This window comes from Numenius arquata, chromosome 4 (genome assembly GCF_964106895.1).
Source record: "Numenius arquata chromosome 4, bNumArq3.hap1.1, whole genome shotgun sequence".
Taxonomy (NCBI): Eukaryota; Metazoa; Chordata; class Aves; order Charadriiformes; family Scolopacidae; genus Numenius; species Numenius arquata.
This window is the reverse complement of record NC_133579.1, coordinates 46,761,097-46,776,030: the sequence shown is the minus strand read 5'-3', so window position 1 is coordinate 46,776,030 and position 14,934 is coordinate 46,761,097. Positions and strand designations below refer to the sequence as shown.

The 14,934-nt window shown below is 40.3% G+C and overlaps 1 protein-coding gene across 2 annotated transcripts in view; it reads left to right on the top strand.

Moving 5' to 3' along the window:
* CTNND2 (catenin delta 2) overlaps window positions 1–14,934 on the top strand; it is a 543,425-nt gene that overhangs the window by 224,626 nt on the left and 303,865 nt on the right. The window contains exons 3-4 of one of the 2 annotated variants that reach the window (XM_074146739.1): window positions 3,127–3,161; window positions 3,731–3,847. In XM_074146739.1, the coding sequence (XP_074002840.1) occupies window positions 3,127–3,161; window positions 3,731–3,847 (152 nt within the window). Of the gene's footprint in view, window positions 1–3,126; window positions 3,162–3,730; window positions 3,848–14,934 lie in introns of those variants that run through there. The other variant, XM_074146740.1, reaches the window with a different exon arrangement.

The following is a 14,934-nucleotide window of genomic DNA, read 5'->3' as shown; positions in this document are numbered from 1 at the left end:
TGTATTTTGAGTGTCTCATCAAAGGGTTAATTTCCTAATCTATGAAATCTTGCTACAGTGAGTCAATGTAAACCACAGGTGGTAGATATTTGGAAACTGATGATCATGTATAGATTTGAATTTGCCAGATTAACACTTTTGATGCCGGCTAGAAAGGAAAAGTTGTCCCTTTAGAGCTACTAATATGTAAATTAAACAGTTATCACTTTTTTAACACTATCAAATCTGATAAATAATTAACACAAGGGTTTTTTTCCTGTAAAAAGAAACCTCCAAAAAGAAGCGTTTAATTTCATTTACATTATTCTTCTTCAGAACATAGATACTAGGAGCTATACTCACATACTAGCAGGTTCCCACCAAAGTGTTTTATCACTCCCCTTCCTCAATTGAACAGGGGAGAGAAAATATAACGCAAGGCTCATGGGCCGAGATGAGGACACAGAGAGGTCACTCAGCAGTTGCCATCACGGACAAAACAGACTCAACTCAAGGAAATTAATTTAATTTATTGCCAGTCAAATCAGAGTAGAATAATGAGAAAATAAAAACTAAATCTTAAAACACCTTCCTCCCACCCCTCCCTTCTTCCCGGGCTCAACTTCACTCCCAATTTCTCTACCTCCTCCCCCAGGAGTGGGGCAGGGGGATGGGGAATGGGGGTTGTGGTCAGTTCATCACACGTTGTCTCTGCCGCTCCTTCCTCCTCAGAGGGAGAACTCCTGACGCTCTTCCCCTGCTCCAGTGTGGGGTTCCTCCCATGAGAGACAGTCTTCTAAACTTCTCCAGTGTGCGTTCTTTCCCACAGGCTGCAGTTCTTCACAGACTGCTCCAACGTGGGTCCCTTCCGCTGGGTGCAGTCCTTCAGGAGCAGGCTGCTCCAATGTGGGTCCCCCACGGGGTCACAAGTCCTGCCGGGAGCCTGCTCCAGCAGGGGTCACAGCCTGCTTCGGGCACATCCACCTGCTCTGGCATGGTGTCCTCCACATGCTGCGGGTGGATATCTGCTCCACTGTGAAACTCCATGGGCTGCAGAGGAACAGCCTGCCTGACCATGGTCTTTGCCACGGGCTACAGAGTAATCTCTGCTCCAGTGCCTGGAGCACCTCCTGCCCCTCCTTCTTCCCTGACTTTGGTGTCTTCAGAGTTGTTGCTCTCACATACCCTCACTCCTCTCTTTGGCTGCCATTGCGCAGTTGGTTTTTTCCCCTCTTCTTAAATACATTATCCTAAAGGCACTACCACTGTCGCTGATGGGCTCAGCCTTGGCTAGCAGCAGGTCCATCTTGGAGCCGTCTGGCATTCGCTCTGCTAGACATGAGGGAAACTTCTAGTGGATTCTCACAGCAGCCTCCCCTGTAGCCCCCCCCAGCTACCAAAACTTTGCCATGCAAACCCAATACATTCCACCCCTCGCCTCTGTGAATCACATATTTAAGAATTATCAAAAAAATCCACATTCATCACACAGTCTTCACAAACTTCACTCACATCAACAAAAAAAAATTCCCCAGACCAAAATGAAAATAACATCATCACAGCACCAAATGGAAGTGGGCAATTTACACATAATCTACCCCTTGTCCCTTCGCCACAATTGCAACAGAAATTCCCCACGATCATTCCACTTTTCACTTTCTTGCTGCTTTCACTCCATTCTTATCTCAAATTCCTCATATCCCACGTTGGATGCCAAAAAGAACTCTAGCGGGTTGACCTTGGCTGGATGCCAGGTGGCCACCAAGCCACTCTATCACTCCCCTTATCAGCAGGACAGGACAGGAGAAAATAAGATGGAAAAAAAGCCTCCTGGGTCAAGATAAAGGCAATTTAATAAAGCAAAAGCAAAGGCCAGACACAGGAGCAAGGGGAAACAAAAGATTTATTCTCTACCTCCCATCATAAGGTGATGTCCAGCCACTTCCCAGGAAGCAGGGCTTCAGTGCTGGTTGCTCTAGGGCTTCAGTACTGGTTGCTCCAGGGCTTCAGTAGTGGTTGCTCTAGAAGACAAACGTCATAATAACAAATGCACCCCTCTTTCCCCCCCGCCCCGAGCCCCTTTTCTCTTAGCTTTTATTGCTGAGCAGATGTCATATGGTATGGAATATCCCTTTGGTCAGTGTGGGTCAGCTGTCCTGGCTGTGTCCCCTCCCAACCTCTTGCCCACCCCCAGCCTACTGGTGTGGAGGGGAATGTTGGAGACAGCCTTGATGCTGTGGGAGCACTGCTCAGCAGTAGCCAAGATACTGGTGTGTTATCGACACCTTTCTAGGTACCAATACAAAGCCCAGCACTGTGAGGGCTGCCATGGGGAAAATTAACTCCATCTCAGCCAGACCCAATACAAACTTCAATCCTTTTTGTATTCTTGGCATGTGAGAAAGACCTATATTGAAGCATAAACAGATGATGCCTTGGAGGAGAGTGTACTCATTGCCTAATTGAATATATCATTCATTTTATCATTCATTTGAATATATCGTTCATTTTATAGAAAAAACACTAGCTAACCCATCCTCTAGTGTGCCTGCTTATTATCTTAAGATTAAGACCTTCCATTGCTTAAGTGCTTGTACATGGAAGCACAGACACATCTAAATTTACTCTCTTGTGTAGGCCAATTGAATTAACTTAGCTGCACATTTGAATAATGTAAAAATGCACATAATGATCAGTAGAACTAGGAATCATACTCATCATTTATTTTAGAAATCACATGTAACCATTCACTTGAGAAAGCCATTTATAATTTTCTCTATAAAAAAATGGACAATCAGACAAATAAGAGGATTCAGAAAAATTGCAAACTTTTAACATTTTTGCTTTCAAATAGTGTAATTCATATATCAAGACTAAGAGGGCTGTTTCTATATGTATGTTTTAAATTACTTGATTAAGAAGTTAAGAAGCTTCCTCCCTGCTGAATGAATGCTGTTCAAATAATTCATTTAAAAAATATGCAAAATAATACTTGCTATATTTTAATTATATTATTTATTCTTAAGTCTATTCCCTTGTTCTTAAGTCAGTTCCTTCAGAATAAATTTAGATCTGGACATTGATGGCGCACTACTGAATCAGTTCATTTAAAATTAACACTTTTTTTTTCTTTTTTTTTTTTTCCAGTTCAACAGAAGAGCAGTTTCACTGGCAAACCCAAGGTAATGTATTTATCTACATATTCCTAAGTAGGAATCTTGCCCTAGGCAATCTTGCTTTAGCAGGGGAGTTGGATTAGATGATCTCTAGAGGTCCCTTCCAACTCCGACAATTCCGTGACTTCGTGACATATATGTATTACATATATTCTCTCCCAGAATGATGATATTTCCTAAAGATGGAGATAGATGGACAATATTTATTTATTTATGCAATACCTTTTTTCATTGCTAGTGTGTGAAAAAGCTAATTAGAAACTGGCAAAATTTGGCATTAGTTGTTAGGGTAGACAAAAAGAACACCGAGACTAATGTAGAGTTTTGAGAGGAGGCATTGCTAAACGTATCTCTAACTTTTTTTAAGATTAGACCTGAACTTTCTCATTTTGCTCTTATTAATCCAAGGCCACACTTTCAGAGGATGGCATAATTTTCAATATTGTCAGCCTCCTCTGAATATGTGATCTTGGTGTGTTCGCCCTTCCTTCATCAGCTGTGAAAGCTTAGTCACATGTACCTGGTTTTACCTTTTGCCTTTCTTTCACATTTTTATGTTGTTAATTTTATTACAGATGGTCAGAAGGATATAGAAGATGAACTCACCACTGGTCTGGAGCTGGTGGACTCCTGTATTAGATCACTGCAGGAATCAGGGATACTTGATCCACAGGACTATTCGACCAGTGAAAGTAAGTTGCTATAAATGTGTTTTCTAGAACCCAGACATATTTGTAACATTTCATGCTTTAAAACTGAATGCATGCATATCTTACAGCATTTTTCCTGATTATTTTCTGATATTGGCAGAAGACAATGTAGTTGCGAGCAGGCAAATTGCCTCCTTGCCTTTGCAAGTTAGTTTTTGATTGTGTATATAATCGAGGGAATCTCACTGTTAGTTTGGGGGGGGGGAAAGAAATCAAACATGTGGAATGTTTTCACTGAATTTCACTGAATTTTTTAGAGTTGGAAGGGACCATAAAGATCATCTAGTCCAACTCCCCTGCTGAAGCAGGATTTTGTAATTGCAGTATTGCTGTACTATACTATAAGGCCATGTCACAAGACTTCAGCATCACCACTACAAAAGTAACTTTCAAACAGTACTTTTTCAGTATGCAAAAGTAATAAAGTGAAACATAGTGTGGGGCTGTGAGTAATTCTGATGTCTCTGTAACCACTTGGGCAGGTAGCTGATACTCCTTAAGACTAAAATTTTCAAATGATACACAGAAAGAAATAGGGGAACTGTTTAAAGATGATGCAGAGAATGGCATCTGTAACAAGAAAGTTGAAGTCTTTTCTCAAAGATTGGCTCACTGGTCATTTAGCAGCCATTCTGTTTGCAGAATTGTGCCATGAGTGGATAAATCTTGTGCTAGGACCAGCTGTTGGGGAGGTGAATCAAGGCTAAACAACAGCAAAAGCGAACAAGAGACATGCCACTCAATGTATTTATAGAACAGATGTCTACAAAAACTTGCGCTCATGAGTCACATACACTGAAATAAAGTTTTCCAACAGGTTAACAGGTCTGTTGTCAGATGTAGCACTAGATATTGAAAAAGCAGGTTAATTCCCTATTTTCCTTTAGTTTTCGTCAGTCTCCTGTCTGATACTCGGTTCCCATCTGCCACAATATATACCCACTTTCACTTCACTCCTACTGTGGCTCCTGATACTATCTTGGCTTTTCAATTTTCTCTCGTATTCCTCTACACCTCCTTCCCTCTGCTCAGTTGAGCCATTTTTGTCTATCTCAATCCCCCGCTGCTGAGTATCCTCTGACTGAGCCGTGTCTTTCGAAGTAGCTGCCCAAATTCAGCTTTCTCGAAACCAAAGGGGATGATGTCCCCTTCATCTGGAAAGGCTAATGGAATATGACAGCCACCTTCTGCAAAGCAATCTCTAGCAATGACGAGTCATCACCTGAAATGTGGTCATCAGGTGACGAACAGAAAGCATTACAAATTGAATGCAGAATTTTAATTTGTCAGAACATTTTTCACTTTTCACCTGCACGAGATTTCTGGGTCAACAATGTCATACAATCTGTGTGATTAACATATCTTAAGATGTTGCTTGGTCTGAAAAAATTGGAAAAACATGATGAACAATGTAAGCCCTTATAATTTGCCCTGTTTTTTAATTTGTTTGGGGGTGAGGAGAAACATATTAAATGACTAGCATGATAAAGATTGCCTTCAAAATGTAATTCAGTAGGAAAATGACACTATATAGATGGAAATAGTGGAGATTGGGGGCTGGGAGGGGCTAGCTTGGATGGGAAACTGGCAGAAACTGGCTGAGGAGATGGAAACAAAAAAAATGTTAGGGAAAGATGGAAGACAGTAGATGGAGAGAAGTCTGGGTATATGAAGAAAACTATTACTAAAGCAAACTTCTGGGGAGTATCACAAAGAGATAAGGCACAAATAGGAATGTAGGTAGATGGGAAGGAGAATAAGGAACGTGGTCAAATGAAAAACAGTGATGGAGAAGAGAAGCAATAGAGGTAGATTGTGTGGGGGACCAGGAGGGGAGGAACTGAGATTTGTTGAAGCAGGAGGTCCAGTCAGAAAGTTGAAAGCTGAATTTTGTTGGTTGGGTAGTTTGTTCATGGGATCAGGAGTTAGGTGCAAAGAGAGGGAACAACAGGTTGATGAGAATGATATTTGAGGAAGAAAATAGTGATAGCTTTATGGACAGGACAATAGCCATCCCTAAGAAACACAGGTTTCAAGAGGATAAGCACGTGCATCTGCTCGCAAGGGAGCGGGCTTCCCCACAGAGCTGCAAGCTTGATCTTCTTCATTGTCAGGAAATATTTGTGAAGCCTTTTGTCATAGTGCCTCATCTCATCTTGTCCAAGCCCACTTCGTAATGAAACTAGATTACTATTTGCTATTTATCATTTTAATTAAGAAATGGATATATGTGCAAAAGCTAACAGTTGCAGCTCTGCTAATCACTCATAAGGGCAATTAGGATGTCATATACTGGATTTTCTTTTTTGGTTTCAGGGTCAATTTAGAATATAATACAACAAACACATCAAACAGTTAAAATGTTACTGTGTTTGCAAAGTCAAAAGTACCAAGGTTAAGGCTGTCTGTACAACATAATTTGAATTTCTTATGACTGCATTATAAAGCAATTATTATCATGCCCTTTTTTGTACATTTTCTGTCCATGCCTCATTTACCCCAAAGCTAAGGCTCAGATCACACAGCGTACTGAAGAGAGATTTCATCTGGAGCACTTCTGACTTCTCTAAGTATTGAGTAGAACACGCATGCTAAATGAAACCAAAAATCTCATATTTGACAGTTCAGCTTTGCATATAAACTTTAATTTTAATCCTCCTTTGTGTCCTGAAGTTCTGGTGTTATAGTTGTGAAATCATTCAAGGTATCTTCTATTGATACTTAGTTTTAGGTGTTCCTGGTTAGTTTGCAGGTGTGCTGAGGACAAACAACTGTAACTGGACACTGTGGAAGCACAGTCTCAAATACCTGAAGTGTGATGTAAAAGAAAGTTTACAACTCACTCTGAAGCGTCTCACACAGAGCATTTGTATTTCACAGAAACTTTTGGTCTTAATTCCTTCAGTCTCCAAATAGGAAATGAGATCTATATAAATGTCTCACTTTACAGGTGTTCTAAAAGTCATTATTTGTGATGTATTTGAAGTAAATGTTAAGTGTCATAGAATAATCCAACAGGGTGCTATTTTTTTTTTTCTTTATATTGGACATTTTTCAATTAAGGCCTGAGGTCATGCAGTAAAAAATGAGGCAATTGCAAAACACTGAATAGTTTTGCATTGTGTGCACTGGCTGTAAGACAAGGAAGGAGGCAAGGAGTGATGATTCAGAAAAGGCAACTTGGTCTGGCATTTCCTAACTTTTGAGCTCTTAACTTGACAATTTTAGTTATGTTTACTTCTGCAGTTTCACTGCATAGCTGTATTTTAAGTAACAACGCTGAGTCTGAGGAGAGCATTTCCAGCCTGCCGTGGCAGTTTTAGTCTAGTCGAGGCAGATTTTTGAAATCATCATATGAAAGCCAGCCCAGGGATGTGACCACAGCTTCTTTTTCTGAACTGTGTGTGTCTATAGTCTAACAAGTTAATTATCAGTAGCTCTGCCTTTGTAGAGGATTAGTGTGTCGGCAGTCAGAATCTTTACGATGTGGTTTCACGCACTCTGATTTTCTCAGCATTAGTTTTAAAAAATCGTCACATAGCAGGCGGCTGTTATAATACTCTAAATCCCAAAGATCACTTCACATGTGCTATTCCTTTAGTAGCAAATAAAAGCCATGAACAAAGGCTAATGGGACAAGTCACATGAAAGGGGCTTACACAGGAGGAGTTCTGTATTGCTAGTAGAGATGCTCGCTAATTATCTTTACTGACTGTGAATAAGCAAATAAAAAAAAAAATAAAGCTTTTATTAATTTGGGGAAATGCAAGTGGAGCGATCACTGTTTTTAAAGTAATTATTATCAGACAAAGACGGGCAGATTCATGACTGCTGCGTGCTCTCATACAAGTTTTCTGTGATTGCAGTGACCCTGGGACAAGGTTACATGCATTTGAGGGGAACTTCACTGTTGCTCATCTCTTTCTTCTCTCCCAACTGAGTATAAATTGGCTTCGCAAAAGTATGTGTTTCCAGTTATAAGTGAACAAACAAAAAGTAAGGAAACTTCCAGAATTATGCAAGAAGGTGCGGCTGAGTTAAGGCCTGAACCTTTATCTCCGTGGTCCATTTCCCTGTACTGCAGTGATTTCTCTTTGTTTTTATGTAGCTATAGATCTGTCACCAAACATGACCTGACATGCTTCTTATAGAGTGAGAGGGGAGCTCAGCCTGTCCTAAGTCTTTGCTTGAGACCCTCAGATGTCCATCCTCTGTGACAAACTGTAGGCTTCTGAGTAATCATTAAGGATCAAACTACGTTTTTCTGCAGTGTTTGTAAATTTGCATTTTACAGATTGGTAGTGTGAGTAAAGAGTGAAATAAAGGGAAGGAGAGGAAAAATTCAATCCTTTATTTCTTTCCCTCTTATTAGTTCCCGTTTACCCCTGCCCCTGTGGGTCATTAGTGTGCCACATCAAATGACTGCCATGATGCTAGCATCAAAACCATTTCTGAAATAATTAGTTCATTGTTCATTGAGTCCTTACAGACAACATTGAATCCTTACAGGCTACAGAAGTGAAGACAGGCAACGGTTACTCCCCCTGTCGTGGCATTAGCAAATGAGGGTTAGATGGACTGCTGAGATTAACTGAGCAAATCCATTGGCACTTTCTTCCCAATTTAAACCACAGGCTCAAATGTCTCATAATCTAGAAGTCTCTAATTTTAATTTAAGGTATCTATACTTAAATCTTTCATACTATTTCCCTTGCTTCAGTCTCCACAAAATGAGCATAAGACTGGTCTTAAAAGGATTATGGGGCAGATTTATGGAGCTTTTGGTGTTTAAGTTTCTAACTGAAATGGAATCGTTTCACTATTTTTCACTTGCTTAATCCCTTCATGTGGCAATCCTCTTCTTTGCTCTCTAAACAATTACTACAAACTGCAGCCACAGAGTTCTGTTGACAGGAGTCAGAAAATCTTTTGGATCAGTCTTGATATTGTCTGATATTTCTAAAATGCTACATTTTAAATTTCAATTTAAAATTAAGTGGTTCATATTGGGATTGCCATTTTTCCCGCCTGACATTGCCAGTACTCCAGACAATGTTTTTCCCCTGTTTTCTGAAAATATTTTTATTTATATTTGTGACCCTATTGTCCTGGTGCTCAGGATTAATTACAGAATTCAGCACACTGCTAAGGGAATAAATACAGTGTAGATTAAATAATGCTGTCTTCTTGGCTAATGCCATTTTAGAGTGCACTTCACTGAGGCTACATGTTGACAGAAATGCAGGCAGCTAAGGATGTCTCAGTCCTCCTGGGGAAGAAAAAGCACGGCTCACCACTGAGGACTCAATTCCACAATATATTAACTCTTTTAGTCACTTGAAACTATTTGCCCAAAATGCAGCACAAATGGGTAGTAGTACTATTTAGATGTCAGGTTTTTCCTCTGAGGAATGTCTTATATTACATGAACATACTATTTTTGTCACATGAAATTATATATAGCTTTTGTATTAGACAGCTACAGTTTTCACTTAACTAGCCTGCCTAATTCTGAGGCCAGAAAGATGGGCTAAGCTCTTACTTTATTTTCTTAGTTCAGTTTTGTTTCAGCAATTTTCTACAATAACAGAGATCCTCCTTACTTAGCAGAAGTCCCAGTTTGAAAGAGCACTCCTTGTTCAACCTTTATGATTTTCATCCTTTATCAGCTGCTTTATTCATAGATATTGAAAATGGATTGAAACAAAAAGGTACTATTTATACAATGAATGTGTAAAAGGATGTGTGTTTATGTGTTTTCCATCCCATAGCTTTTGCTTTGTGAAATTGCCACCTGTCAGATGCCTGACATGCTCAATGAGATGAAATTTGGCATCAATGGACTTCACAATTTGTTGATAAAGTTATTTCCATTTCATTATCTGCTCTGAGAGCCAAGGCGATCCAGCTGAGTCATTATTTCTGCACACCAAGGAGGTGTTCTGGTGAGATCTCCTGGTAAACATACACAATAATAAAATAATGTGTTCTTTGAGTACATTTCAGAAATGAAAATCACCTTGGAAGTGTGCGTGCCCCTCTTTAATTTTAGGATTGGAATTTTGGGGTAGGAGGGCAGAAGCATGTAACATGGGTCATGCCACCTTTCCTTTTGCTGCATTAATGCAAACCTGACAGTTGTCTAACTTAACAGTCTTAGCTCCAGATAAATCAGAGTATGAGGTCTGAGGAAATTTTGATTTATTGATGAAACTTCTGTCAGTATTGTAATATATTCAGGGTAAATATTTATGGTTCTGCATTTTGGCTGCCTCTCCTGATTCCATCCAACTCTGCTGATACAAGCCTTCTTAATATCTTGTCTTCAAAACTTTGGGGTTTCAAAGTCATCTTTGTACAATTTGTAATGGAGTAAATCTTCTGAAAGATGGACAAACAGGAACACCTTTTGTTAAAAGGTGGTCTCAGTTATTTGTTGTATGTTCTCACAGAGAAGGTTGTACAGCAACTGTCTCAACTGTGGGTCAAGTTCAGTCTTTTGAAGTAGCTGTTAAATACTTAGATTTCTGAGAAATGGGGATAAGAGGTTGTTTTCTTTATCCAGTTCCCTTTCTGGCCCTAGTCACCCTAAGTGTGAGCATGAAATAATCCTCATATCATTTAACATTGTAATAGCCGCTGGCTGGTAGCAAAACCAGTCCCTACAACACCGAGACCTCCTTCCAGGGGCAGTCCTTGGCAGGAGGTTACTGTCTTTACAGAAGAGCTGACCGTGTGAAGTTTCTGTAGATTCATCACTGAAATCCCACTAAGACATTAAGATTTGATAATATGAAGCAGGCTCTAGTGATGACCCAAAAGCCAGCTCTTACATCTCAGCGCCGGTGTTTACAGCCAGGCATTGAGAATAGCATCTGATGAGAACATGCAGCTCAAACACTGTCATTCAGTACTCCATCACCTCTGCTCTTATCACAGGTGTCAGGATGCTAAGGGCCCGGTAAAACAGGCACATCTTTGTTGTTGACATGCCGCATCCTATCAAATCCCTGCCGGTCTTCTCACTTTAAGAGCACGAGTGAGGTTTTCCTTTCGGTCTCTTCCCTTATGCAGGCAGGGAGAGGCCACTGCAAAGAGTCAGACTTAAGAGCGGAGCCACAGTATGGGCCCTCACCACCGGGATTTCTGGCAGGCCTTGGTATCTGCTTCACCAGCCATAGTCCACTGTGGGTTTCTGACAGTGGGGCGTTAGGGACTGTGACTTGGGACCAGCTGATCTGGTTCTGCTTTGGTTCGCTGCCTATTGTCAAGTTCACGTGTGGTTGCTTGCAAGCAGGAGGCCTGGTGAAGGCTGAAGGAACCATCAGAGCTCAGGGGAGCAGCTTGTGCTTTCCCTGGTTCCTCAGGGGTGGCACAGGGCTTGCTGTGGGCACCCTTCTGTGCCAGGGCTGCAGTCACTTCAATTCTTCTGTGGCCCTTCTGTAGATCAATAGGGTGTCGGGGGGGGGGATGGGGTGGGTGGTGTGGGGTGGTGGGTTATAGGCTTCTCAGGGAGAAAGCACTAGAAGCCACTGTTCAAAATGTGACAGTCCAGTATGTGCCTTTCCTGTTGGACCTAAACTGCTGCAGGCTGTCTCTTGCATTTTCCTCTCCTCTAGAAGGAGTCTCCAGCCAGACACACACCATCGTACTATCTCTCTCCAGCCCTCTCCCATGCTCTCTCGCCTTCTCTTTCTCTAACCACCTGTTATTGTCATACCACATCCTTATGTCTGTTGCTTCCCTTCTTGTTTCAGTTCCATCTTTTCTTTTCCAGTTGCTTTATTTTTACTGTTCTCACACATCATGAAATAAAGCCTGTGTCTTGTCCCCCAAACAGATGATGATTCATCCTCAGAGGCAAAAAAAAAAAAGGAAAGAATCCAACCACGTTTTCTGTGTAAAAGTAACCTTCCTATCATCACTTCAAACATCCTTACGTAATTTCAAGCAAACTGACATTTCTCCTTAGTGTGGCATGTTGGGAGTCCAGGGGTAACACTATGACAACATTGCAACCAAGTAATTTCTAATTTCCCACCATTTCTGTACAACAGCCTATAAACTGGATTATTGTTTCAGTGTGCTGTCACCTGCAGCACGTTTCTTGGGATTCCCTTACCTCCAGTTATGTCTGCATGATGAAATGTGCTTTTATATATAAATTCTGTAGTGATATCCGGACAATACTTCATGTCTCTGAACTTGCTTGTCCTGAGATGAGTCCGACTTTGGTACCTGGTATCATTTTGTGCTGCACAACTAACTTAAAATCCTTGCCTAAAGAAAACAACCCCTCAGAATCTAGCTTTATTACTGCAGCACAAAATGTGAACATCAAATTCGCAGAGGAGCAGTAGCAGTAGGTAAAACATATATAAAACATATAAACTGGGAAGGTGAGAGAATCAAGACCAGGAAAACAGGAACAATTAGTAGCAACATCTAAGATGGATAAGAGGTGGTGATCAGTTTGTAATGCTTAGCCTGTGGCAAACACACATCCTGCACAGGCAACCAGGTGTTCCCTCATCCACCGCAGGAAGCAGTTACTGAAACTCATTAGAAAATGACAGTGACTTATGGTAGCATCTGTAGGAACAGAACAAAGAAATACTCTTGGCATCTTGACCTACAATGCAAAAGAACATCAGTAAGTATTGTGTCTGTAGTATGGGCCAGGAAACAAATGCACCACATCCTCACGACAGACTGATAAACCACTCGCCCTACTCGTGCCTTAGTGACATGCCAGTGCCCGTCGCTTGGTGCTGTCAGAAGTGCCAGGAGCCGCATCGTTCTGGGATCTGCTGGTGCCAACTTGTGAGCATAAGCAGTTGTGTAGATGCAGCCTTGAAAAAAGAGGTAGTTGGCTTGTTAGCCTGTGTAAAATGACGGATATGGAACAAAAATTTTGGGAGGTATGGGTTTGGGTTTTTTCATGCTACATGCAGTTTACATAGCTCTCAATAAAGTAAGATTTGTGTGACTTCTATGATAATGCAAAGTATGGAGTTGCCTCTGTTTTTTCCATTCTGGCTTTATAAATGGAGAAATGCATTTTCTGAGTACAACATGAGAGAAGAAAGTAGTGCACAATTGTGGACACAGAAAAAGAAGGCAGAAACAAAAGGGCATACTTTCTGTTTTATGGCAGAGGAGTTTTTGGCAGATGAAAAAGATCGTCATAAAATTTTGACCTTTTTGACTTACTTCTTAATTGACTTCTGAGGCAGTGCTAAACACATGCTGAACTGACTCACCTCAGAGACCAAATAGCCATTTTCATATGTGGACAGAAAAGATTCAAGATTTAAGCCTGTCAAAGGTCAAGAAAAAAGGGAATTCTTTGCACAAGAAGAGGAAACCTGTTTTGTGCTACTAGTTAAGTTCATCGAACAAAATAATAGGATAATAGATCTACTGATGCCTTTTGAATTGGATCCCTTTATCTGTGATTAGTTTTATATGCTTTATGGTCAGAAGCTGGTAGGCTGTTTTAAAAATTACTATTCTTTTTCAACAGTCTAATTTAGGTCTATCAGAAAAGATTTGTCTAATTTTTTGATTTCTGATAATGCATTCAGCTTCCATGTGAGTCATATCTGTGTGATGTCTATAGCCATCTGATTTTATTTCCTAGAAATAAAAAGGGAACACATTAGTTTAATACTATCAATAGCAGCTTTAGACTGTGCTAGGCACAGAGGGTGACTAGGAACACTTGACATTCACAGTTGGTGTTTAAAGGTATAAAATACTTCCAAAAAATTAGGATTTAATCATGCAAAATATGTTCTTAATTTACTTGGCTTTTTTTATATCTGTAAACAAAGCACACACTCCATTTTAGATGTAGTTATTCTTTGCAAAATGGGAGACTGATAATGAAAACACAAATTGAAAAATACCAACTATTTATGCCAGAATTCAGTCTTTCCCAAATGGAGACATGACAGTTCCTTCTGAGTCGGAGCTTGCTGTCTGTGTTGCTGCATGCAGTGCCTCCTCCTGCATCCAAGTTTCTTCTTGTGGTCTCATTCAGAAATGTATCTAGTCCCATCCAGGAGCCCAGTTCAGGTACTGTTCTCCTGTGTTTCCACAGGAGATCTTTCTGATCTTTACGATCTTTTAATAGATAGCAAACTTTTGTTAGAGTGAAATATTGTGCAACTTCTGCCACTCCTAGTATTTCGTACCACCTGCAGAGTTTCACAGAGGTACCACCATCACCATCAGCAAATCAAGCCATTTGTGGAAAGACGTGATTTATATTCTTTGTGTAATTCACATCTTGGCTACCTTAGGCCACTGAGGTTTTGTTGGCAGAGGTTTCTCATGGAGGTGTAACAAGTGCCAGCAGAAATTTTACTGCTGAAAGAGTTCCAGATCATCCTTAGATATCCCTAGATGAAAGGCTAGAGGACATTATTTCTCCTCTTTGTGTCCCCTGTAGTGCAGAAATGTAATTTAGTTATTATTCTTGCTGCCCAACTTGTTCCTGTGTTCTTTCTATCTATTGCTCCTATAAAGCACATCATCCTAATGGCCAATGATAAATTATCTCTTTCAGAGACTATCTGATTTCGTTAGCTGCAGAGTTTAGCAAGCAATTTCATAAAATATGATTAATCTTCTGCAAAAGAAGTTGTTTGATCTTGGGGTCATTTAGATATTTGCAGTTGTAGGTTATCCTTGTTTTTAATCTAAATTTAGGGTAGCTTTTTCTATTAAAAAAACCCAACAACCAACAACCAAAGGCAACTTCTGTATTCTGAGCTTAAATATGTATAAACCTATTCTTGCTCAGTGCCTGTCTTTAGGTCTTGTTCTCTAGCATCTTCAGTAACTCTCTCATTAGTAATGGAACTCCTGATGTTTTTTCTACTGTCAAACATTACCAAGTATTGCTTATGAAAGAAGATCTGGCTGTATTACATTTCATACAAACATCTGGAGTAATGCTATGTGTGGTATGGTATAGAAAGCAAAACCCACACTATCTGAGCAAATAAGACTGAAGTTACCCTATTATGGCAGGATTGCTTAGGCTTTGCTATGTTACCTTG